Below are 25,757 nucleotides of genomic sequence, written 5' to 3'. Positions count from 1 at the left end.
TTTTGTCCCTTTATTTTCCTTAAAGTGACAAAATAGGTGGCCCCTGGAACTCCGCCACTCGTAAAACGCGCCACTGAAACACTGGTGGACTTGCAGTGACAACCTCTTCCAGTCTCCGGCCTAAACCGGCTTTTAAGGGCGTCCTCCCCGCCCTCCTGTCTTCGCTTCCCACTTTACTCCAGTGGCCACATCCTGTCTCGCCAGGTCACTCTCCAGTTCTGCTGTGTCGTCTGGCCTTCCTGCGGGGGTCGCCGGGCAGATCTCCGCGGCTGACCCTGGACCGGGCCCCGCTAATCCGCGCGGTCCTCCTTAAGGAGCTTCCGCGGTGGCCCGTGGAGGCGGGTGTTTTGTTCTTATAAGGAGGGAAAAGTTTCCGTGACATCCAGGAAATGAGTAACTCCACAGCCTTGCGGAGCCCGGCCGTTGGAGCTAGGAGGCTGGAGCCGGCCGCGGTCCCGCCGCCAGCGTCCCCCTAGCTGCACGGCCGCGCGCTCCGGCAGCCGCCCGCACAGCCCGACGCCCCCCTCGGAGCTGCGCGCCAAACCCGGGTTGTCGCGGGCCTCCCGCGGGACAGCGCTCCCAAGGCCAAACGTAAGTCGGGGACCCGCAGCTCCAGGCTCTGCTGCTTCCCAGGCGCCTCGCGAGTTACAAAAAGGGAGGGATGGGGACCCAGGACTCCGCCGAGCGGCGCCCGAGTCAGGAGCGGGGGTGAGCGGGGAGCGCTCCAGACTTGCCTGCGCCCACCCCAAGTAGGGGCCGACTTTGGGGACCGCTTAAAGTGCGCGCGCACGGGCAGGCGCCGAGGTCTCTTGCGGTCACACCTCCAGTTCCCGTAGCGCTGGAGATGCACGCGGTCCCTCGGCTCCCAACCCCACCGCTGGGCGCTTGCTGCAGCCGGCGCGGCCTGCAGCCGCTCTTCCCGGCGCGCCGAGCCTCGGAGCCCCACGCGGGACCACGTGTAGGTTCCTAGTGCGGGACCATCCGTTACTTTGGCTGAACAAGGTGCTGCGGCACGAAAAAAAGCTGGGTCGCCCTGCTCCTTGGCCGTCCCTCTCTTCCAGCGAGAAAGGAGTTAGAAGTGAAGTTGGTTTCTTCTTGGTTATAGTATTTGCGCAATCAGGTTGCTTCGGGCCGGATGAAGCCCCCGCCACTTCCTCTTTCAAGACTTTTGGCGGAGTAGACCCCATGCTGAGGGAACTTTCTCTTGGCTCTATAAATAGCCTCTGCCTCCTGTTACTCCATCCTCTGCCGGGTCCCTGTCTTGGCCCGGTGGATGCACGGTGAGCGGGTTCGAAAGCCTCAGACCAGACGCCCCATCCGAAATGCTCTTCTTTAAAAACAAAAATGCTGCGGAGCAAGAAAGGAAAATAATCGACCCAGGCCAGAACCTCACTGTGCCTTCGGCCCCTCTGCCTGCCATGAGAATCTTCCCTCCCTTCCAGACTAGACGAGGACCAGGTACTGGTAGCATCTAAATCAATCCAGGGCTCGCTTTTGTTTTGTTGTTCCTCTGACCAGGGCTCTTTCCTTTTACAAACCAGTTCTACCTCACAGAGGCTGCCAGCTAGAGTCCAGGGCTGATGCATTGACAGGTCCAGGTTAGCAGGAAAAATGGGGTGGCAGGCAGACACTGGTTGGGTTGATGTCATTCACGTTCTAGTTAATAACATAGTGGCTGTGTTGGGTACTCCCTCCAGCCTGATGTGCCTAAGTGGCTCTCATTGTTTGCTAATTCCTTGTGTATTGCTGCTGCTCCAGGCCATTCTGCCCTCAGATTTTCCACTTGTGGGTAACCATGGGGTGTTTTTTTTTTTTTTTTTTTTAATTTACCCGCTCCCTGCTCTCCTTGGGTGGATGGAGAAGCTTATTTTCAAGTGCTGGGTAATTTTCAAGATGCAGCAATTTCAAGCTCAGGCTTCCAGGGGGCAAGGGTGTGGACTTTTAACCTGATGTTGTCCTCCCAGAAGTCGTTACCTCTCTGGCCTTGCAGCTCCCAAAAGAGAAACTAAAAGGGTGTGTAGGTGAACTTGATCAGAAGGCAAGAAGGAGCAGGAACTTTGGGGGAGAAAATTGCCCACTGAGAAGGTATTTTCTGGAAGGAACCTGGTTTTGTATTTTTACTTTTTTGGTTAATGAAGAGAAAGATGGTTGGGGGCTCCTGTTTGATGAAGAGGGTGCACAGTCTCAGGGGCAGACAGGGGTGAGCACCATATGCATGGGGCTGCACAGGGGTAGAGTCAAGCCAATGTAGTGCACTAGCCCAGTTCTCAATGCCACCTCTTGGAGGGACACCACTGCCAAGTAGAACTATCCAGAGGAGGACAGGAACAATCTGCAAAGTGTGTCTTGTGAGGGAGAAGATAGAACCACTGGTGTGCACTCCAGAATGGGAAGCACAGGGGGACATGGCTGTATCCTTCATATGTCCCAAGCATGGAAACCTGAGGAAAGAAAAATGGCTTACTATTTCTGGCCTCAGAAACTCCTTGGTTAGAGGAAACAATGACAGATCTCAGTATAGCATAAGAAGGAACTTTTCACAACCAGAGCTCTGCTGGTCATGCTCTGGCCATTGGCCACAGGGGCCTTCAAATCCAGGACTCTGGTTCTACATTTGGAGTCAAGAATGAGGCAGCGCAGCAACCTGTGGGGCTTGAATGGAGACATGTACGAGGGAGGGGCCGGTGCTCCAAAGGAGCAGGACTTGAATTATGGCCAAGACCATCCGTCCATGTTGGACCTTCCTCATTCATGGTTGTTGGGGAGGAGGGTAGAGCCACGAGGCTGAGATATCCTCGAGGACTGCTGCTAGTTTTTCCAGTCCCCTGTGTAATTTAGAATAAGTTTCTCCTCTCAGCAAGAGGGTGACATTTAGAAATAAGGACCTCGGAGCCATGGAGTTGGGACTTATCCTTGGGTTACCCTGGCGGTGTGTCCTTGAGCAGTGCACTATCTGTACAAACATTTACAGCAGCCCTGATAACCAATTATTGAGGGTGCAGGACCTTGACCTAACATTTCCAGAACGATGTTTTATCTATTTATTTATTTATTGGTTTCTCAAAAGCACTCTGCCTGTATCATTTAATCCTCACAGTTGTCCTATGAGGTCTTCTTAGCCCCACTTTACAGATAAAGAAACTGAGGGAAGAGGGAAGCCAAGTGCTCAAGAGCCTGGAAGCTGAGGTACAGTTGCTGAGCATTCAGAGAAGCAGGTTAAACTTAAAGCCAGTTATGGGAACTTAAAGCTCCCTTATGTGAAGGAGGAAAGAGCAGCTGCCTTTTACCCCGGGCAGTGGAAGGATGGGAAGCTCCTGATGATAGGAGGAGAGACACGAGCCTGGCCTCGTGGCTGACCGGGGGAGCCTAGCCCAAGCATCAGATGGTCTTCATTACTGGGCGAGGTGAGGTGGCAGATCCAGTTTGGGGCCTGGTACAAGGGTGATGTGTAATTGTCACCTGGGTGTGGTGCAGAGGGAAAAGGTGTGCAGGACGCGGAGTCTTCCTGGGGTGGAAGCAGGTCAGGGTGACCGGATATGCTGTCCTGACCTTCTAAACCCCTCTTCCCCCACCTCCAAGGAGATAATCACTTGGTTTCCCCACTGTTCTCCTCAGCACTTAGTGAGCTAGAACTGAGCACTGTAAATCGTGCTGTCCGTGGGCACTTAAAGAGGTTTCTGGCCACTGAGGAAGTCAAGTAGTGTCTTGGGAAGGCTGGCTGGAGCCCAGAATTCACCTGTCCCAGGGGCTGGCTCTTAGCTACACCCACTTACAAATCGTACTTATATAATTTTCAGAGTGGTTTGCGCTCAGGCTACTGAATCACCCTGTGAAAGCGGGTGTAGAAGTCAGAATGCTAGTTTATTAGTTTGCAAGGAGACTTTGTGAACACCACACAGACTGAATGTCATCTTGTCCGTTCCTGCATCCTGGGGAAGCCACATGGGAAACTTGCTTTGCAAAGCTGGAGTCACAGCCAGGCAGGGGCTGGGGGGGCGGGGGGCATTGATAGCCAGTGGTCCAGAACTCTGTCTACCTCTGTGGCCCTCTTGCCAATGATCCCCCCTGCTTGTCTCCTTGGTTAGTGCCTCCAAGGCAGTGTTTACCTGGTAGGTTTTCTCCCTTTACTCTTACATAATGTAGCGCTTTTTGTTATATTTGCTTATTTGTTTAGTGCTTTGTAAGCATTATCTCTCAGCTGCATAGATTTACATTTGCATATGGTAAATAACTACTGTAAAATCCAGGGCTGTAGAACCAGGCTGCAGGAATAGATGCTATATGCAAATCAAGAGGGTAATCAGGTGAACTGTGGGGGAGGGGGTGAAGAAGAAGCCAAGCACAGAGCTAAGAAAGTGTCCCTAATTAGCACTGAGACCCCGGGGAGTAGTAAAATCAAGACCAGCTTATTGTCATCCTTGTGTGTGCGTAGGGATGAAGCAGTCCTTTGCAGTGTCTGCTCAAGCCACCTGTCCTGCCTAGCTGGCCTCTTGGAGTTTAAAGGGTCCCTCTAGTCTCTGTCGGGCCCCCTCAGAACTCATCTTTAGTGAGTCCCTTCTCCAGCTGCCCCAGGAGGTGACCATATGGGCTTTGGGATGGGCAGATTTGGGTTGAGTTCTGGCTCCACTGCTTGGAAATTAGGTGTTGTTAGTAGCTGGGCAGGTTCCTTGACCGTTCCAAGCCTCATTTTCACCATTAGTAAAATGGGGATGAACTGTCAGGACCATCAGAGGATTGAGTTGGGTGGTGCATAGGAAGTGCTAAGCCTTGCCCTGCCGGCCTGCAGGCTGAGCTCTTCAGTGCTTAGTGGTCGTCCAGGAGATGCATCTCTGCTGGGCTGGGCACCCTTGTCAGGGTGCTGCTTCATCCTCTGAGGTCTGAATGAGGGGCAAAGCCAAAAGGTCTAGACAGTCCCAGAGGGGCAGAAGGAGATCCTCAGTGTCCCACTCAATTGACTTTTTCAGAGACAAGGACAAAGCTTCTTGCCCTCACTTTTCAGGGGACTCTGGAGGAGGAGTCATATTTGAAGCATGGCCTATCTTAGGCATCAGGGAAGGGGAGAGGGACGGGGGTCCTCTGGAGAGGAAGAGGGTCATTTGAGAGTACTCAAAAGGCCTCTAGGGTCCTCTTGAACAGTTTGGGATCTCTGATGTTTTCCTGTAGGGAGTACATCTCCCCTCCATCCACATGGCCCATTCCGGTGACATCAGTGGAATAGAAGCACCTGGCAGGTAGCATCACTGTTGCCCAGGCAACACCTCCACCTTAAGGCAAACAGGAAGAGACAGACCAATGTCAACTGTAAGACGCATGTTGAAGAGAAAGGACGTAGACATTGTGACCTCTCCACAGGTGTGTTTCTCAGAGGCCCGCTAGAGAGTGGGCTGTGGGGCTTGGGGTTCTGGGGCTACAGTTTTGAGTTCTGGGCCATGAGCCAGATGGTGGTAGGTATTTAGGCCTTGGGTTCAGTCTGTGGTAAGGAACATAGTGCTGAGGGCCCTGGTCTCTTTAGTTCCCCCAGTGTGACTCCCTACAGGGGTTTCTGCTGCCTAAATCTTTGAGGTAGGGAGGGGAGCTCAGGCCAGAGCAGTCATGGGCCAACCATTAGAAAAGGGAATTTCCAGCTTCCTCGCCCTCACCACCCAAAGAAAATGAGATGCAAGGACGCCCACATTCTTACTGTGGGGGCTACTCATTGACCCAGCCATCACTGTGCACCTGTGATAATAGGCATGGCACTGTGTTTAGGGACTCTGGCCTCATGGAGCTTCATGACCAAAAGCACAAACAAGAATGTGTGCAACCCACTACCCCAGAAGGTAGTAGTACCAGATGGAACTAGAAAGTCTCATAGAGCGCCTGTCACTCAGCTCTGTTTCCCATGAAATTCTACATGGGTTCAATTAAACCTGTGAAGTCCCTTGTCTCCACTAGCTCATGCAGAGCATTGGAGGTCACCTTTGAGATAAACTTGGGTGTTTGGAGAGTGAGGTTAAAGAAGACAACTATGGCTGTCTACCGTGTCCCACCAAAGGGACACCCAGAAGACGGCACTTTTCTCAAAGCTAAGCTCATTTGGCAATTCTGAGGCCCTTAATTTGGTGGTTGCAGCCACATCTTCTAAGGTGAGACCCACTGCTTTCCTTCAGGAAGAATTCCTAAGCAAGCACCACAAGCCAACACAAGGGATGAAGATGCAGGGAAGGGAGGTGGGAAACTCTGTCTCTACAAGGTCTCAGAACAGGAATTACCTTGTCTTTCAACTTGATGGTGTCCCTTCAAGATCTTTGTTGAATGCCACTGGGCATCCCTCCAGCCTGTGAGTAGCTGAAGTAATTGTACAAACATGACTTTTTCAGAATCATAAGTGAAAATTAGTGTATGCTTAGTAGAGATTTTTAGCAGATAAGGCTTCCATTGACAAAACTGGTCCCAAATCAGTGGTCATGACCTTTTATTCCTAAAAGCAGAATAACCTTTATAAAAGGGATTGGCTTCCTTTACTGAGCAAAGCCCCATACTCAGGATTTTACACGTTTGTTTCTCTTGCTGCGACATCCCTTCTGGGTAGGTATAGGCTGGGTAGAATAGGCTCCGAGAGGCCAAGTGATTTGCCCACAGTCCCAGAACTAAAAACCACAGAGCAAAATCCAAACCTAGATCTGTGCCTCCACAGCCTAACACACTCTTCCTGCCACCTCAGGCATCTGCCTGGATACCATAACCCAGTGACTATGAAGGAGGGGTAAAGAATCCCATGAGATTTGAGTAGCAAAGTGGAGAAGACATCAGGCAGATCACCAACTCCAGGCCGGAGCCCCAGGTCCCCTCTTGCTGTGACTAGCTCTGGGGTATTAGCAGACAGAGCTCAGTTTCCCACTCTGAAATGGACAGGACCAACCAGTACCCAGATAGCCTTCAGCATACTTTGAGATCCTCAGATGGAGTCCCTGGGGGAAATGCAAAGCCCAGGACTATGGAAGAACTCGCTTGCAGGTGGAAAACATGGCAGCCACTCACACCAGGGCAGAGGGTCAACTTTGAAGCTGCCCCACATGTTGGCCACTGTGTCTTCCTCCTTTCCCTGATTGGGATGCAGAAGCATCTCCAACCTGCATCCATCTGTCAGGAAGGGCGTGGTCATCATTTGGGGCCTGCCTATTGGTGCACCAAGTGTGCTCTTAACACACTGGTCTCCCAGGAGCCTGTTTAATAGCCTTAGCAGCAGTCAGGGGACCGCCTGAAGTTCATGAAAGGGGCCTTTGTTCTGGAGGGAGTTGCTGGAGGCTTGAGAGAAGGAGAGCAGAGAATGCCTGGGCCCCACCCTGTGTGCTACTTCCAAATGTCCTCCTTTTATCCATGATAGTTCTTAGGGACTCACCCAACACTGACGAGCCTGCCAGGGTCAGAAGAGACCTTGTTCCCCTTTCCTATTATGCTGTGGGTACTGGGGATTGAACTCAGGGGCACTCAACCACTGAGCCACATCCTCAGCCCTATTTTGAATTTTATTTAGAGACAGGGTGTCACTGAGTTGCTTAGCACCTCATCGTTGCTGAGGCTGGCTTTCAACTTGCAATACTCCTATCTCAGCCTCCCTAGCGGCTGGGATTACAAGAATGTGTCATTGCACCCAACTCAAGTGCACTCTTTATTCCCAAATTTCATCTCATTTGTCACCTACCCATCCCTAAACAGTGTGGGGAAGGGGAATCCACAGGAATGCATCTAATGTTCCAAGATGCCAGGTCACTGAGCAGTGCAGCATCATGGGAAGCCCATAGGCTTGAAAGACAGGACTGGGTTCAAATCCTGACTGTGTGCTGTTGATGAGTAACCTCACTACTACATGCCTCCGGTTCCAAATCTGTACATGTAGATAAATACCTGCCTTTGAGATTCAACCTGAGGATGACACACATAAAGCACTTTGCACTATGCTTAAGCCTCAAATATTATGTATTGGATGTAGAGGTTTCAGGCCAGGAGGCTTGTCCAATGTTCTCCAGAAAGGGAGACTTGCTGCTCATTCTGCTTTACCACAATTGTATTGGACCCTGTAATCCTGCACTTATCTTGAATTTCTCTCTGACTCTTGAGCAAGAAACTAGGTGTCAAAGGGCAAGGCAGCTAGGAGTCAGATAAGCCTATGTCAGGGTTCATTCCTGGGACATTTCCTTGGAAAACACAGGTGGTCCCCAGGCAAAGGATTTTGCTCACATTGCCTAGGACACTTAGCGCTGTTGGTGTTTTGCTTTTCTGACTGCTCCTGGGAGTCCTGAGTCCATTCATTCATTCATTCAGCAAGCGTTCCTGGAACATTCCTCCTCTTAGTGCTGGGTGCTCAGAACCTAGTACTAGGAGGAGCTGTCAGTGACGCTGCTGAGCCTCCTAGGTCACCAGACTTCCTTCTCCTTTCAAAGACAGAGAGGTAGAGGAGACAACTTAGTAGTCATTGTCATTAGTCCTTGTCCCCAGCCTTCTAGAGGAGCTTCAAGCATATTGGTCATCTCCCTTCTTCCCAGAGGAGTCCTTAAATTGCAAATAGAATAATTCAACAAATCAGAGGGACTCCTGACTTTATCACCACTGCCAGTGTCAACAAGAGCATGTCACTTACAAAGCACTGCATGTGATTGTGCACCACCTGGCCGATGTGCACAAGGCCATGGACTGGGTCATGATTGTCATGGCAATGGCAGAGCCAGGACTCAAAGCCAGACCATCAGATTGCAGAGTTGGCTCCTTAACTCCTCTTCTCTAAGCCTCTATAAATGGTTCAGCTCCTCTGAGCTGAAGACTCTTGGGCTGTTTCTTTCCGGGTAGCCTTGAGGGCAGGAGTAGGTCCCAGTGAACTTGTGAACTTGACACTAGCAGTGGTTGCTTGAGGACCAGCCATGGGATCATGAATTCACTGGGCATTATTTGGACGCATAACTCCTGCATCAGTGATACCACACCATCCCTGTGGCTGGGAAATAGTGTGGCTGTAGGTGGTTGTGGTTGTTGTTTGTTTGGGACAATTCACAAGGAGCGGGACTCCATGTAGTCGTAGGTAATTCTGGGAGCAGTTTTGCTAACTGTTCCAAGCCTTACCGTCTGCTCTCTGGGAGGAGGAGAACTGGTTTGCTGTGACTAACAGGTGTGGGAGGGCAGCAGGCAGCTGGCTCTATTGTTCACACCAGGTTCCTGCAGCAGAGCCAGGTCAAAGAAGCCACCAAAACTCTTAGTGTTTTATGACTGCTTGGCCTCCCCCTTGCTTTTGTGCTGCTTGTTCTTCCCCTTTACTAAGATGAAAGGGGTTTTAGATCTTTGCAGGCATGCAGAACTGTGTGTGTGTGTGTGTGTGTGTGTGTGTGTGTGTGTGTGTGTGTGTGTGTGTGTTGCTCTGGAGCTCCTGAGCTTCTCCTCCTCACCCCTTCTCCCCTTCCCTAGCCCAGCTGGGGCCAGGCTTTGTGTCAGGTACTGCCTAAGCCTCAGGGGACTAAGCCGAAGGACCAGGGTGGAAGAACAAACTGGGATTTTGCTGTGGCCAGGATGTGAGTAAGAGAGGGTAGCTAGGGTGGCCAGGGGTAAGGGAACTGGCCTTTCTGTGGCTAGGGAAAGCTTCTGGGGGGACATCCTCCCCCATGCCATAGAAGCAGGTAGAGAATTCCAGCCAGGCTCTGTTCCCATCCAGGGATCAAAAGGAAAGCAGCAGCTGGGTGCCCGCAGCCCTCTAATTCCTTCCATCCCCAGCTCATCTGGGGGAGGGGGAGGGGGAGGTGGGGCAGGGTGTGGCCCAGGGAGGGCTTTGTTTTCCTTTGTGCTTTCTCCCTGGTTGTGCCCAAGCCCTCCCTGTCTAGCGGGCAGCCTGAGCCTGCATCCCACCCAGGGAGCCTGCCTGCCTGCCTGCCTGCCTGCCCTGACTTTGATAGAGGCTTGGGTTCTGCGCTTGGAAGCAGGACACATGTGGAACGTGGCAGGAGACAGAGGAAGGGGCACGATGTGGGAGCCCTGGAATGTTCTGCCCCGGTGGGTGGGTATTAACGCTCCCTCTGTACAGCACCCTGTGGGTGAGGTGAGGCCACAGGAGCTGGGAAATGCTCCTCTGAGGAACTTTCGCCCAGGCCAAGCCAATACCCAGCTGGGAAATGCTGAGCACAGCGGTTCTGTAATAAGTGCCTGCGTGGCACACACAGAAATCGAGGCGGGATTGCAGGGGTCTAGGGAGGCCCTTCCGTGCCAGCTCACTGTGCCATGTTCACTCTCCTGGCCAATGAATGGTCGGTGTTTGTGGAGACCTTCTTTGAAGGAGGCACCTCCATCCAGGATGGCGTGTCCATGGCCCGTGAGCAGCTCTGTACCAGGTGCTTGGAGGACTGTAAAGATGAACAAAGACCCTGCCCTTGTCCTGGAGGAGCTCCAGCCCAGGAAGGTGATGGGTGAACAAGCAGGATGGGCCCACAGGGCAGACACAGCCTGGAGCATGGTCAGTTGGTGACCTTGAGCAGACTGCTGGACTGGGCTCCTGCAGCCTGTAACAGGGGCTGAGGTACCCTGCCTCAGGACTGCCTCAGAGGATAGTCACAGTAACTAGGGATGGAGGCCCAGGGAACCAGTTTTTGTTGGGTGCCTGCTACCTTCTGGTCACTTCCATGGAGATGCCTCTAGACACCAAATGTTTGCCTGCCTACTTAATAAATAGGTCTCCTTCCCCTTGTTCTTCCATCCCTTTCAAGAAAGAAGGATTTGGCTTAGGAGTTGGGGCATGGGGAGGGGCTGGGAGGGATCCTTGGCAGTGGTTTCTGGGATGGCTTGTTATGAGAATAGATGGGTAGGGTTTTGGTCCAGAGCTATGAGGCACGGGTGTTGCAGGAATGATGGAGATGTGCAGGAGGGTTCAGGGGACTAGAGATGATCCAAAGTGACTGGGCCAGGCAGAGAGGAACCCAAGAGGTCCCTGAGGCTGGTTGGGGCAGGCCAGGCCCTGAACAACAGACTTGAAGTGCTGACCTGTGTTACATATAAGCAGGACTCCACTGAAGAGGGGCAGGGAAACTTTGGGGTTGGGTGTAGGTGGGATGGGTATTAAGGAGAGCTCAGAGGAGCTGGTTCCCAAAGTCTCTGCTGGCCAGGTGGTGAGAGCCCTGTCTCACATGGAATTCCCAGGCTTTAGTGCAGAGTAAAGACCTGAGCAGAGAAGGCTGGGGAGACTAGAAGCACAGCAAAACAGGGAGAGTCTGTGGGGATCACTGGCTGGAAGAAAAGAGGGTGCATCATGCATTAGGGCTGTGTCGGTCTCCTGAGGCTGCTGGGACAAATTACCACAAACTGGGGCACCTAAGACAACAGACATTTATTCTCTCACAGTTCTGGAGGCCAGAAGTCTGAAACCTAGGCGTCCACACAGCTCTCAGGGGATCCTTCCCCCGCGGTGACAGCGTCTCATCCTCCATCTCTGCCTCCCCGTCCCATTGCCTTCTCTGCTTTCTGTCTCTTCATGAGGACACTGGTCATTGGATTTAGGGACCACCTGGGTAATCCAGGATGATCTCATCTCGGGACCCTTAATTTAAATGTATCTGCCAAGACACTTTTTCCAAATAAGGTCACCTCCTTAGGGTCTGGGTATATTAGCACAGTGACACATCTTTTTGGTGGCTGCTGTTGAACCCTCACACTGACTGGGTAAAAGGAAAGGGACATGGGCCAGGACGCCGGCTTCAGGGAGTCCTTTCCTTGTCCCTTGACCATTTTGCTCCTCGTGTCCAGCCTCTCCCCTGCCCACAGCCCAGCCATTGACACCATCCTTGGTCTGTCCATCCCCAGACACTGGCTTCTGTGCTGTCCTGGGGTCAGGGCCTCTGCTGCTGGGGAGTCAGCAGGGTGTCTGGATGGTGGACTCCCAGCCTTCCTGGGAGATGGATGGCTTCCTTTCTCCATCCTCTGCTCAGCAAGGGACAGGCATGAGCCAAAGGCAGGAGAACAGGAAGAATGTGGCTCTCCCACCCCGGGTTGGCTGGCAGAGTCCAGGCTGCTGTCCTTCCTGTGCCTTGGCTTCCCAGCCACCCTTATAGGAGTGGCCATCCTGGTGACTTGTTTGAAGCTCCTTCCTCTTCCAAGAACATGTGACCAGGTACTTCCTGAGTCCAGCCAGTGCCCACCTGTGGACTGTGGAGGCCCCCTCCCCACCCAGTGTGTGTTCCCTTCACCTCCTTAGTATTCCACCTGAGTGGGGGGTCTCCTCTCTGCTCTCTCCCTCTCCTCTGTCCTATTATGCCACCCACACCAGGGTCCAGTGTTGACCTCTAGGTCCTCTGAGATCATGGGCCTACTCAATCTGGGGTCTGAGTTGGGGCTGCAGGAGCCCTGGCTCTCTGGTCCTTGGGAACACAGACCTGACCCTGGAATGCCAAGCACTCCTCAGTGAGTAACCCTTAGACTAGAGTCACCTCCTTCCAGTCCCTGGAGAGGCTTTGGCTGTGGGAGGAAACCCACTCTGGCATTAGCCTAAAGCCCCTCGCTCAGCCCTGACACAGAGTTGGTCCTCAAGTGCTGGTTGTGATTCTTCCCAGTGTGGCCACCGGGGCTGACTGGAAGGCCCCAGAGTGGAGGCCAGACTGGGTTTGGGAGAAAAGGTTGAGTTGGGGGGTGCTTTAGGGAGTTCTGGACACAGGAAATGGTAGGTGTGCTCCGTGGTTGCTGAGGGGTAGGAGAGAGGAGAGCCCAGGCCTGGAGTCACCTGGAGGTGTGCTTCCTGAGGGCGGAGGCACTGGGCAGGAGAGGAGAACTGGCAGTGGCACGTGGACGGCTGCAGACAGGACCCTGGGTGGTCCACAGAAATATCTTATTGGGCTTATGTGGTTTTTAAAGAATTTTTGACATAGTAGCCAACACTTTAAAATTGGAGGATTTTGATAAAATCCAGGTTTACTGGCTTCAAAGGAAAAAAGATCTTGCCCTTCTGGGTACACAAGGTGTGTTGTGGTGGCTCTCCCTATAAGTGAACTGTGGGTCCTCCAGGTGACCAGTATCGCCCATGGCAGCCTGGCTCATTTTCCCTTGGGTCCTGCAAGGCACTTGATTTCACAGCCCCCATCCCTAGGAAGGATGACTGGGCATGGGGCTGCAGGATGCTGGGAAGAGCGCGAGCTGGCAGCTCAGAACTGCACCCCTCCTACCTACTTTCTCAACAGGTCCCCTCCCTTCCTCTTTCCTCACTTCCTTTCTTTGCCCTCCTCTTCCTCTCCTGCTGGGTCCTGAGGCCTGTCAGGGCCCAGCCCCTACAGATGCTCTTCCCTGGCCCCATGTGGGGTGCAGGTGAAGTGAGGTCCCCTCTGGGGACACCATGGTGGTGGTGGTGGCAGCTCTGTGTCTCTATGGCCCTTGCTGAGGCGTGGGCCAGCTCTCGGGCCTTTCTCCCTCCCTCTCTTCTCAGTCATGGTGAGCAGCTCTGCCTTCGGAGCTGCTGTGACCCAGCCATTGATGAGGTGCTGCTGTCCTGAGTTAGGCAACAAGGAAGTTGTTGGTAGAGACATGTCACTTGCACAGCTGTATCTGCCCCAGCCATCTCCCCACAAAGGCATGGTAAATCCACTGCCACTGACGTGTTGGCAGCTGCGTTGTGTCCAGGTCATGCTTGGTGCCCTAGGAGCTGCAAGACATTCAGGTTCATGACCGTATAGGAAGTCAGGGTCCAGCAGGTAAACTGACACAGTGAAGAGCAGGAAGGTGGCCCGAGCTGGGGCAGTTCTGAGAAGGGCGAGGTTGGTCTGCTCCCAGAGCCAGTCTGCTCCCGGGGCCAGCCCTTAGAGGAGTGTGATCTTGGCCTGATGGGAAGCATAGGGCCTGGGCCCTGCTAGAGAGGAGCATGAGGGAGGAATGAGATGGTCACAGAGAGTCCCACTAGGGCTCAGACTGCCCAGCCATGGGCTCCAAAACCAAGGCTCAGGCCAAACACAGGCTCTGCGGTAAACCTGTCCTTTCTCCCGGTCCTGGAAACCTGGGGACAACCTACCTGGATGATTTTGATGGTTATCTCTGACATTGCCCAAGTGGCGCCCCCTGGCAGCAAGAGGTAGCAGGGCTCACTCAGTTCCCAAGGGCCTGCTGAAGGGGCCGGAGGGATAGTCGAGGGGGGAAGCCAGCTGCCAAGGTGCGGCCCCCACACAGACATGTACCGCCATCTTATAGGCCACACAGTGAAGCTCCCTGTCCCTCAGTCTATCTGTTCTGAAAACTAAATGACAGACATACGCATAGTGCCTAGTATTATGCCTGACGTGGAGCAACTTCTTCTTTGTAAATGGTTCTAAAGGAAAACATCCTCATCTTCAGCTTCCCTTCTGTGCACAAATTCCTGCCCAGAATCCCTGGGAGGGTCCATGGCGGATGGCCAGCCTGCCTCGACCATTTCTACCCAACCCTCGGGATCAAGCATGTCTCTTCTTTAGGCCTCAGTTTCCTCATCTGTGAGTGGGGTTTAGACAAGCACGACTAAATTCTGACTTTCTTGAATCTGTAGCTTTATTTCACTCCAAACACTGTGGATCTGATGAGCTGAGATACTCCAGGACAAGGCCAGGCTTGTGACAGTTTGGGTCTGCTTGATTCCCCTTTTCTTGGAGGCCCTAGAACCTAGACAGTGGGAGAGGGACCCAACTGACGCCACCAGGCCTGGGCTACACAGCCCTCCTCTGCCGCCTCCTTTATTCTAGTTTATAAAGAAAACCAGCAGCTGCTCCTTTGGGCTCTGAAGGTGACGCCGGGGCTGTGGCTACATTTGTTGTTGTAATTAGCAGAGCTAATTGCCTCTGATGGGCCTGGTGAGGGGCAAGCCCTTGGCAAGCTCCAGGACCCAGCTGCGGACACCTCAGGAGCCCCACCTCCCTCCCAGAGGATGCCTGACTTGGAAACCTGGCTCGGGAGGAACTGGTGCTCCCAGTGGCCCTCAGACCCCAGTGGACTTTAGAAGCACCTGGAGAGCTCATTAAACATGCCCGCCGGCCCCGCCCCTGGAATGCCTCATCAGCAAGCCAGGGTTTGCCCCCAAAAATATACATTCAAGTTGCCAGGGGTGCTGTTACTGCAGGCGTTTGGGAACCACTATCCCAGAGGGGATTCGGGGCCAGTGAGAATCCCTGGGCACTTCTATGGCTAAGCACAGGCCAGGCTGTCCTGGGGTGGAGGATGGGGGGTGATGAGCAGACGTGGGGCTGGACATGGGCTTGTAGAATTCTGTCTGCAAGGAGAGGAGAGGTGATTTGGAGCCAAGGGGTCACATCAATATCTTCCCAGTAGGTGGGGAGGTCTCTGGGCAAGGAGAGGACCCCAGGGAACAGAAATAAAACTCCCCTCCTCTGCGTTTTCGCAGCTGTAGGTCATTGCCTTTCATGATCCAGTGCACCTTCTGTCTGTGACAGAACTTCATGGCCGACTCCCCTATGGTTTTTACTGCTGGGGCTCAGGCCATCCTGAAGCATCCAGCATATTCCCAAGCTTAGCGGGGACAGAAGTGGGCAGAGGGGCCTGAGTTTCAGCCCGGCCATGACTTTTGCTAGAAAATTCCTTAGTTCCTTGGGCTTTGGGGAAGCCATTTGGGAAATAGGAATCTTCTTAGGTTATAGTGGTCCCTGTGTTCAGTGCCCAGTGCATCTAGGGAGGGCTTCGGGGGATGCTGTGGATATTAGACAACTCTTAGTGGTCTTTTTTGGATGGGGCTGTGGTGGGGAGTGCTGGAAGGCTCGAGGTGCAGGATAAGGGGACCCTCGTAAGGAGTATGGGATTTCTCCTCCAGGGTCTTGGACTTCTGATCAGCCTCAGAGTAAGGGTCTGGTAATGCACTGGTCCTGGCCACCACTGTAGCCCTCTACCCAGGCACCCAGAGGTCAGCATCTCCCCCCAACCCCTGCTGCCTGTGACCTGGCCCTTTGCCAAGCTAAGTTTAGCTGTGAACCGCATGAGCCACCCTCTCTGTGGGTGAGGCGTGGGTGGAGAGGAATTCACAGGCTTCCTGTCAGCTTCCTGACAAGCAGACAAAGCCACCAAATGACCCAGGTTTATTCTCAAGGCCAAACCCACCAGCTGATGTCATGGACCACAGGTGTGAGACATCCCCAGAGAGGTGAGAGCTTTGGAGCAAGGCTGGACTGGGGGAAAGGAGCCCATGAGGAGGGATGTGTGTGCATAGGAGCACACGCGAGTGCACGGGAGTGTATAAGTGCACATTATCCATGGTTTGCAAGAAGCCTGCCCCTCCCCCGCAGTCTCCAAATGTCAACATGCCTGCCCTCAGCCATCCCCTCTGACCTGGGACTGCTAAGGAGATGTCCTGTACAATTTGGTTTTGGTGGGAGAAGGAGCACCACACGGGCTTCAAATTCAGCCACATGTGATGGGCATGTGCAGCCACAGTCCAGTTCTCTGCCTCACCCTGGCCCACCCCACCCCTCTCCACCCCTCCCCACCCCTCCCCACCCCTCCCCATCCCTCGGGTGCTGCAGTTAAAGGCAGGCTGTGCAGAGTTCAGTGAGGAGCAGAGCACGTTGGGTATGATCCCTGGACATGGTTAATGTGAGGAGGTGAGTCAGCAGGAGATCCCAGACTCCCAGGGCTTCTCCCCCTTTGCTGGGGGGCAGGGCGCACCCAGCCAAGTGCCAGGGAAAAGCAAGAACAGTGGAGCACTTTGTGCTCTCAAAGCACTTTTGAGCGTGTGTTCCTTCATGCCTCTGGCACTGGGGCAGGGCTAGTGTGCTTGGCTGGTGAGAAAACAGGCACTGTGCTGAGCACGCAAGATGCGTGATCTCACAGGAGGGACAGTTCTGAACTCCTCACAGGTAAAGCAGGTAGCCTAGAGGAGCTGAAGGATCCACCCGAGATCCCGCAGCAAGGGGCAAGACCCAAGTTCAAGGTCAGGTCGACAGCCCAGGTACCTTCCATTTTGTGCCACTGTTTCCCAGGTGCTCCAGATGGAGTCCCGTTTGTGACCCTACTATTATCAGTGTCACTAGGGGCTACCTAAATCCTGCCAGAGTTCCCATCAGGCAGGTTCAACTGTGTATTCCCATACCATCATAGCCACCCTTTAATAAGAAAACTCACACAGGGGCAGACATTTCACTAAGTGTTTGATGTGCCTTATCTTGTTTAGGCTTTACAACAGCAGGTATTATTCTTTCCATTTGACAGATGAAGAGACTGAGGTTCAGAGAAGATACATGTACATGCTGAGTTCTTATAACCCAGTCTATTTCCTCCAGGTCTTGGTTTGGCATTCTGAACCTTGCCAGCCCCAATACAGAAAAGCTTCTAGAAGCCCATTCTCCTCCAGAAGGCACAGTGGAAGCCATGGGTGGAGGGAAGAAGACTTCCCCATCTAGTCTAGGACTTGGTGATGGCACCAATTAGTGGCATCCTACCCTGAGTTGACAGAAACTGACTCCCTCCTAGGTTGGGAGTTGCCAGGGCTATCCCTGTGTCTGGTCAAGGTCTCCTGTGCCCAAAAGTCACTGGCCCTGAAGGACATCCAAATCCCCAAATTATCATCTGTCTACTGCCAATGTCAACATTCCACGCCTTTACCTTCAAACTCGGAAACCTGTTCATTGGCCAGGCTCATGGCTCTGCTGTGGACCACCCTGGCAAACCTTCCATTACCATTTCTCTAATGTCAAAACCAGGGCTGACCTGTTTCTGCAATTATCCAGCATGCTGCTCCTTGGCGTGGGGACAAAACGCTGGCCAGCTGCCCTGTCTCCCTTTCAGTCTGACTTCCTCCACTTTCTCCTTTCTCCCATTTCCTGCTCTGCAGAAACCCATGCGTGAGTGCTTCAGAGCTCACCTCAGACTCTGGACTTGGGTCCCCACGTGGAGGGCAGCTACCTCTCCCAACTCTTTGGAATCCTCCTGACACACCCAGCTGTATACGGGGTGGAGCTGAGTGTCACATCTGAGCAGCAGCTTGGCCCAAGTGTGGCTGGCAGCCAACTCAGGCAATTTACATCTTGCCCCTTGCTGGGGACATCCTGCCAAGGTATCTTTACCTGGTGACAAATCCCTGTTCTATGCACAGTAAAGGCAAGAATTCCATCATGCAAATCAGGGTCCAGGGCTCTAGCCAAAGGGAATGGGGCTCCTGCCCAGAATCAATGCTGGCTTCTCCAGCAGGGTGATGGGAGAAGCCCTCTGGGTTCTTTCTGTTGTCCGGTGGCAACCTCATGACCTCACTGATTTGCATTTGGCCATTTGGCTCTTTGCTGAGGTCCCAGGAGGAAAAGAACAAGACTAGTGTGGAAAGAGAAAGGGCAGATTATTCCCAAGATTCCTGCTGAGCAGAGGAGAGGGTATAATATACAGAAGTGCCTCCACCTGAGGGGGATGTATCCAGGACCCCCCTGGGTGCCTGAAACTCTATATGGATAGTACTGAATCCATCTACACTGTGCTTTTCCTATACATACACAAGTTCAATGCCTTTCCTATCTTAACTTACTCTGCTTATCACACACTGGGGCTATAACTTTTGCAGGTTGAGGTTCAACAGCAAAACACATTTATTTTCCTCCTTCACAATTTCACAGGTAAAAGATTCACCCTTTTTTTATTTCAATCTTTTTTTTTTTGTTTGTTTTTTGGTGGTGCTGAGGATTGAACCCAGGGCCTCATGCATGCTAGGCAAGCTGAGTCACATACTCAGCTCTCACCCTTACCATAGACCTTAGCAATCTCGGTATATGATTTTTTTCTTTCCTTAAGTTGAGAACTTTCATCCTTTCACTTAAAAGAAGCACTTTACTACCTCTCTTTGGCATGTCCAAATTGCCAGGGTCACTACTCTTGCACTTTGGGGCCACTGTTAAGTAAAATAAGGATAACTTGACCACAAGAACTGCATTACTGCCAGTCAATTTGATGACCCAGTGAGCTACTAAATGACTACAGGAGGGTAGTATATATAAGGTGGATATGCTGGACAAATATGATTCATTCATTCCTGGACAGGAAAGAGTCAAACAGTACAAGATTTCAACACACTACTCAGATAGCTGCAACTTAAAACTTATGAGTTGTTGATTATTTCTGGACATTTCCACTTACTATTTTCAGATCACAGTTGACTGCAGGTAGCAGAAACCTTGGGAAATGAAGCTGTGGCTGGATGGGGGTACTACTATACTGTAAAATGATGCTTTCCAGACCTTAATGTGGATGGTGTTAAAATACAGATTTTGTGTTGGTGAGGATGCGGGGGAAGGTACACTCATACGTTGCTGATGGGACTCCAAATTGGTGCAACCGCTATGGAAAGCAGTATGGAGATTCCTGAGAAAACTTGGAATAGAACCACCATTTGCCCCCCACCCCCCCCAAAAAAAACGCTCCTCAATTTATTCCCAAAGGACTTAAAATCAGCATACTACAGTGATGCAGCCACATCAGTGTTTATAGCAGTTCAGTTCACAATAGCTAAACTGTGGAACCAACCTAGGTGCCCTTCAGCAGATGAATGGATAAAGAAAATGTGGTGTATATGCACAATGGAATGTTATCAGCCTTAAAGAAGAATGAAATCGTGACATTTGCTGGTAAATGGATGGAGCTGGAGAATATCGTGATAAGTGAAATAAGCCAATCCCAAAGAATCAAAGGTCAAATGTTTTCTCTGATATGTGGATGCTAATTCACAATAAGGGGGGGCTGGCTAGGGAAGAATAGAGGTACTTTGGGTTAGACAGAGTGGAATGAAGGGAGAGGAGGGGGTGTGAGGATAGGAAGGATAGTAGAATGAAGCAGACATTATTACCCTATGTGCGTATATGATTACCCAAACAGTGTAGCTCTACACCATGTACAACCAGAAAAATGAGAAATTATACTCCATTTATGTATGATATGTCGTACATAAATGACATATACAAAAGCAAAAAAAAAGAAAACAGATTTTGGAGGAGGCCTGGAGTACAGCTGACATTATGTATTTCTAACAAGCTCCCAGGAGATATTGCAACCAATAGTCTGTGGATCACAATTTGAATAGCAAAGATTGTTAGCCCTCCCCTGTAAGTCACTTAAAGCCTAAAAATTTCATGGGGGAATAGAATATTACCTTTCACAATTAAGAAATCAGATTCCAAGTTCAGATGTATTATGAGAGGAAACTAGTGATATCAATACCATGACCCTGTGGGATACTTCTTCCTCTTGTACCAGGAAACCAAGATTCAGAGACATGAGTTAACATGCCCAGAGTCTCACACAGCTTTTAGTGAGAAGGTTAGCTTTAGAGCCTCTTGTTCTTAACCACTAGACTTGACTTGTATTGCAGGAAGATGAATTCACTAGATGAAATCCACTGGGATAGCAGTGGATGTTTGATTGAGGACTATTTTGATTTTGAGGGATGGAAAAACAACTCAAACTTACTTAAAGAAAAAGGAATCGCAGCCGGGCACTGTGGCACATGCCTGTAATATCAGGACCTCAGGAGGCTGAGGCAGGAGGATCACGAGTTCAAAGCCAGCCTCAGCAACGGTGAGGCACTAAGCAATCAGTGAGACCCTGTCTCTAAATAAAATACAAAATAGGGCTGGGATGTGGCTCAGTGGTCGAGTGACCCTGAGTTCAATCTCCAGTACCAAGAAAAAGGAATGGCTTTCATGCATAGCTAGATCCAGGGGTCTGCTTTCCTCTGTGTTGGCATCTTCCTCAGGCAGGCTCCCCCACCCCGCCCCCAGTGGCTGGAGAGCCACCAGCACTGCAGCTGTGACCCCGTCACCCAACCTAGCCATAAGGCAAGTCTTTCTCCCAGTGCTCCCAGCAAGTCCTTCCTTGGGCTCAAGTTAGGCCACGTGTTCACTGAAGAACCCATCACAGGTGGCCGCAGGTGGGGATGAGTGTGGAATAGCCTGATGGTCTTGGGCCTGGGACACCCACCCCATAAGGACCTAGAGCAGAAAAGGGTTGGCTCCTAGGGTCAGGGAGGTTCTACCAACAGCAGAAAGAATGTCCTGGAAGACAGATGTCCGCCCCAGGAAGCCTTGAGTTCTTCCTCCTGGGCCAGGCTGAAGACACAGGAGGCAGCTGCAAGGGCCAGTGGGGTTGGGTGGGGCCGCGAGGGTCTGGGGACAAGTGCATTAGGGAGGCGTAGTGTGTGACCTGTGGTCTCTCTGTTCCCAGGAAACCTCCAGCCATGGCCCTGGGCCTCTTCCGGGTGTGTCTGGTAGTGGTGACGGCCATCGTCAACCACCCGCTGCTGTTCCCGCGGGAGAATGCCACTGTCCCAGAGAACGACCAGGAGATCATCCGCAAGATGCAGGCCCACGAGGAGAAGATGCAGCTGGAGCGGCTGCGCCTGGAGGAGGAGGAGGCGCGGATGGCAGCCGAGAAGGAGGCCCCGGAGCAGGTGGCGGAGGAGGGCCAGCAGCAGCAGGAGACGCTGGCCTTGAACCTCTGGACCACTCTCTGCATGATCCTCTTCCTGATCATCGAGGTGTGGCGTCAGGACCACCACGACGGGCCCTTGCCTGAGTGCCCCGGTGGGGATGAGGATGAGCTGCCGGTGCTGGGGAGCGCCCCGCTGCGGGGCGTCACCCTACCCAGTCAGGCCATGCTGGGCCACTTTCACGAGCACGGTATCCGCGGCACCATGGCCGACGCCGCCCGCACCCGGGAGTTCGTGGAAGGCTTCGTGGATGACCTGCTGGCAGCCCTGAGGAGCCTCTGCCACCGGGACACTGACATGGAGGTGGAGGACTTCATCGGTGTGGGCAGCATGTACGAGAACTGGCCGGCGGACAGGCCACTGCTGTGCCACCTGTTCGTGCCCTTCACGCCCCCGGAGCCCTACCGCTTCCACCCGGAGCTCTGTTGCTCCGGCCGCTCGGTGCCCTTGGACCGCCAGGGCTACGGCCAGGTCAAGGTGGGCCGGGCCGACGGGGACCCGCTGGGCTGCATCTGTGGCAAGACCAAGCTCGGAGAGGACATGCTGTGCCTCCTCCACGCCAAGCAGAGCGGGGCGCAGCCCTGCAGGGAGATGGAGGACCTGCTGTGTGCCCCAGAATCCCCGTACCTGGACACCATGCGGGTCATGAAGTGGTTCCAGACGGCCCTCACTAAAGCCTGGCAGCGCATCGCCCATAAGTTCGACTTTGACCTTGCCTTTGGCCAGTTGGACACCCCCGGGTCCCTCAAAATCATGTTCCGCTCAGGCAAGGCCATACCCTTCAACCTGATTCCTGTGATCCAGAGTGACAACTCTGATCTGCACTTTGTCTCCCACCTTCCCAGGGAGCTCTCTGGGGAGACCCCGGCCTCCAGCACCGACTGGCTCCTGTCCTTTGCTGTCTATGAGCAGCACTTCCTCAGGATAACTTCCAAGGGGCTGCCCGAGGGGGCCTGCCACCTCAGCTGCCTGCAGATCGCCTCCTTCCTGCTCTCCAAGCAGAGCGGCATGGAGGGCGCCTGCGGCCTCGGCGCCAGCGGGCTCAGCACCTACCACCTGAAGACGGCGCTGATGCACCTCCTGCTCTCCCGCAAGGCCTCTGACTGGAAGGCGGCGCAACTGCACTCACGCCTGCAGGAGCTGCTCTGCTTCCTGGAGAAGAGCCTGCTGGAGAAGAAGCTCCTTCACTTCTTTGTGGGCAACCGCAAGGTCCCCGAGGCCCTGGGACTCCCCGAGGCTGTGCGCAGGGCAGAGCCTCTCAACCTCTTCCGGCCCTTCGTCCTGCAGCGGGGTCTCTACCGGAGGACAGTGGACTCCTTCTATAAGATGCTCGAGAATGCCCCAACCCTTGTCAGTGAATATTCCCTACGTGTCCCCTCCAGTCAGGCCAGCCTGTCCACCAAAGCTGTCATCTTGTAGAGTATGTGGAATTTGAGAGCCAGGAGGGAGGGTGTCTCGAAAGTCGGAGTGGCCTGGGCTCTGCAGCGCACCCAGGGATCGAGGTAGGCTTGGCGGAGAGCCCAGGTGCAGCCTGCCGGGAAGCCAGGCCCCGCGGGCGGAGGAAACAGAATTCCAGCTGGATGCTGATTTGCTTCCCTGCCGCTGAGGCCCAGTGGCAGAGTTATCATTTGGGTTTGGGGACTGGTTCTTTGCAGAGTGCTCTTGGATTACCACAGATGGACAAGAAGGTGACAGAACACTCCACGGAGACTGAGAAGGAGAGAGTGCCGACGTTGACCTTGAGCGTAATCCATTTCCATCTCGGGCCCAGCCTATGCTCTGTATCAACAGATGCTCCACATGAATGCTGCCAGGGACCCGCGATTAGATCCTGTACCCCATGTCCAGGAATGCTGGGCCCCAGCCATCTTCAGGCAAAATAAGAATAAGGACAGATGTGGGAATCCACAACCTATGACCCACGGTGGCTGCCCCTTCTTATAGTGTTGGAAGAAGAGACCAGGTAGAAACCTGGGGCTCCAAGTAGCTCATGCTACACTCAGCTGGGTATTTGGTGGCAGGGGGTTTAAAGTTGGCTGATGCTTTGGCCATGTTCTCACTCAGGTGCACCTCTTCCCAGACCTCTTTGCTAGCACTGTGTGTCCCAAGTGTTCCAATGGCACCTGGGTGCCATTTACCGCGCTGGGCGCCTCTCACCTCTCTCCATCCTTTCAGCTCATCAGTGTGGTAGGGGGATGGCAGATGCTGCAGATGGAAACTGATCTTGAAAAAGAGAGGTACAGGCTGCCTGGGACGAGGGACAGAGCCTGGTTCCCAGGGAGGTAGGGTTGGACTTGTAATCTGGACTAGTTCAGAGGAGGTGGCAGAGCCCTGGGGTAGGGACTGCCATAGCCTTGCAGTGTCCTCAGGCTCTCAGTCCTAGGGCAGGGTGGGCTTGGAAGCTAGAGCTCTGGAAACCCAGCTCTGGGCCACAGGCCCAAAGCCACCTCCTGCCCAGTTCCTCACTACAGGGGGACTCGCTTACTGCCCTGAGCCCACCCTTTCTGCGTGGGCCTTCCTGACCATACAGATAACCCAGACCTAAAAGCCTGGTGTTGGCTGGGCTGACTGGGGACCTGTGTGGGCACCAAGGACACAGCCCTCAGAATTCAGGGGCCACCTTGTCCTGCCGAGAGCTATGGGCCCTGAGTAGGCACCAGAGCCTGAGGCTAGACTGGGCTCCTCTGCAGGCCTCGTTCACGGGATTGAGGAGACTCTTCTCCACTGTGCTTCAGTGGCCCTTTGAGACTTCCTCTCTGCATCACTTCAGGAGAAAGAGGAATGGAGAACAAAGAGCCAGGCCACGCCCAGGTCCCTCTTCCAGGATTCATGCCATCCATGCCTGCCTCCCAGATGGCATAACTAACTCGATGTGGGTGTCCAAGCTTACTGCGACCTGAAGAGAAGAGCACCTCCCTGTGCCCAAGGAATGCTCTCTCACCTAGCCCCGGAAAGCTCAAGAAGGACCACTTGCCCACCAGCGTTAGATCCTGGTGGGAAGACGGCTGCAGTCAGGGCAGCAGATCCCATAGGAAGTGGCCTTGTGTGAGCAGGAGCTGGACTGAGCTCGTGCTTGGGCTCCCCGGGCCCCCCAGCCACCACCTGGCACCCCAGGGAGTGACCCTGCTCAGGTGTGGATCACAGCAACCCTGAGCCAGCCATCCCACTGGATTTCACTTCCAGAATCAGGGCAGATTTCCTTATTTATTGTAACCTCTGCCTTTTCTCCCTTCATCCTTATCCTGCTGTGCTCTGAAGAGAACCCAGTCACCAAGAACCCACCTCCAGAAGCCAAGGCCAAGCCTGCATCTCCCTCAGGTCCCCCTTTGCTTTCGGGAGAAAGTTCACTCAAAAACCAGCCCCAGGGTCTTGTTTGTGCAGAACTCGGTGGAGAAACCGTGGTCTGTTGTGCACCGAAGCTGCTTCTGAAGCAGAACGCAGTGGGGCTCTCGGTGTTTCATGCTGCCTTATTTATATTAAAAATAAATAAATCAATAAATTCTCACAGGGAGGAGAAACGGGCACAGAGTTTGTTTTCAACTTCAGGAAGTTTGTGTGTCTCCCAGGGCAGTGTTGGGGACGGGGTGGATTTCCTATTGACAAGCAGAAGCTTTCGCTCCCCTTTTATTCTTACACTTTCAGGAAACTTTTAAAAATAACAAATTGAAAGACTTCTGTCTCTGAGGCTGTGTCTGCGCTGCCTGCGGAGGTCCAGAAAGGCCTTTGAAAGCCAGCTGGGAGGGCAGATTCCAGCCCCGGACATTACTTCACAGAGCTCCTGTGTGCAAAGAAATGGAGGCTCTGGAAGTCACTGGAAGCTTCCGATGTTTGAAGAAAGAAACTGTCTTGTAACTGGAGGAGCTCTGGCCCTTTAGGGCACATGGACTTTTCCACTAAGGACATCCCTCCCCCTCTGTCTCTGAGGACTTTCATTTCTTTCTAAAGGATACTAACTGCACCTGGCCTCTGCCTACTTTCTGGGCAGGATGCTCCAGGCTGTGATGCACCTCTTGACAGTAGAGCCAGCCTGAGGCCAGGAGTTTGCGTAGATTGGGGAAGTACACTGCATACTTCAAGGCCCCGTCCCTATGTATTTTGTTACTATAATGAAATATCTGAGGCAGGCTACTTATGAAGAAAAGAGATTTATTTCTTGCAGTTTGGGAGGCTCGATCGTATTTATATGGCCTCTGGCTAGGTGTCACATTATGGTGGGGACATGCATGTGAGAAAACACGTCTTGAACTAGGGAACAAAGAATTGAGCTTTTATAACAATCATTTTGTGAATACTAACCAGGGTCCCATGAGAAATACCTCATTTCCTCCTGAGGGCA

The 25,757-nt window shown here is 53.0% G+C and overlaps 2 protein-coding genes across 3 annotated transcripts in view; one reads left to right on the top strand and one right to left on the bottom strand.

Moving 5' to 3' along the window:
* CFAP58 (cilia and flagella associated protein 58) overlaps positions 1–382 on the bottom strand; it is a gene marked incomplete at both ends in the record, with an annotated part of 105,432 nt that extends 105,050 nt beyond the window's left edge. The window contains one exon of the mRNA XM_081268244.1: positions 210–382. Within this exon, the coding sequence (XP_081124370.1) occupies positions 210–382 (173 nt within the window). The remainder of the gene's footprint in view (positions 1–209) is intronic.
* Positions 248–25,499, top strand: ITPRIP (inositol 1,4,5-trisphosphate receptor interacting protein). Of its 2 annotated transcripts, none has more exons than XM_081268178.1 (2): positions 248–591; positions 21,157–25,499. In XM_081268178.1, the coding sequence occupies exon 2, from the start codon at positions 21,170–21,172 to the stop codon at positions 22,838–22,840; it is 1,671 nt and encodes a 556-aa protein (XP_081124304.1). In that variant the 5' UTR covers positions 248–591; positions 21,157–21,169; the 3' UTR covers positions 22,841–25,499. The 2 variants fall into 2 exon arrangements, with proteins under 2 accessions (XP_081124304.1, XP_081124303.1); XM_081268177.1 differs by lacking the exon at positions 248–591 and adding an exon at positions 20,494–20,511.
* Positions 25,500–25,757: the final 258 nt, after the last annotated feature.

Source organism: Spermophilus citellus, assembly GCF_964194105.1.
Source record: "Spermophilus citellus genome assembly, chromosome: 15".
Lineage (NCBI taxonomy): Eukaryota > Metazoa > Chordata > Mammalia > Rodentia > Sciuridae > Spermophilus > Spermophilus citellus.
This window is presented reverse-complemented; position numbering and strand designations above follow the sequence as displayed.

Coding starts and splice junctions, on each gene's coding strand:
- ITPRIP (XM_081268178.1), top strand. CDS start 21,170: ATGGCCCTGGGCCTCTTCCGGGTGTGTCTGGTAGTGGTGACGGCCATC.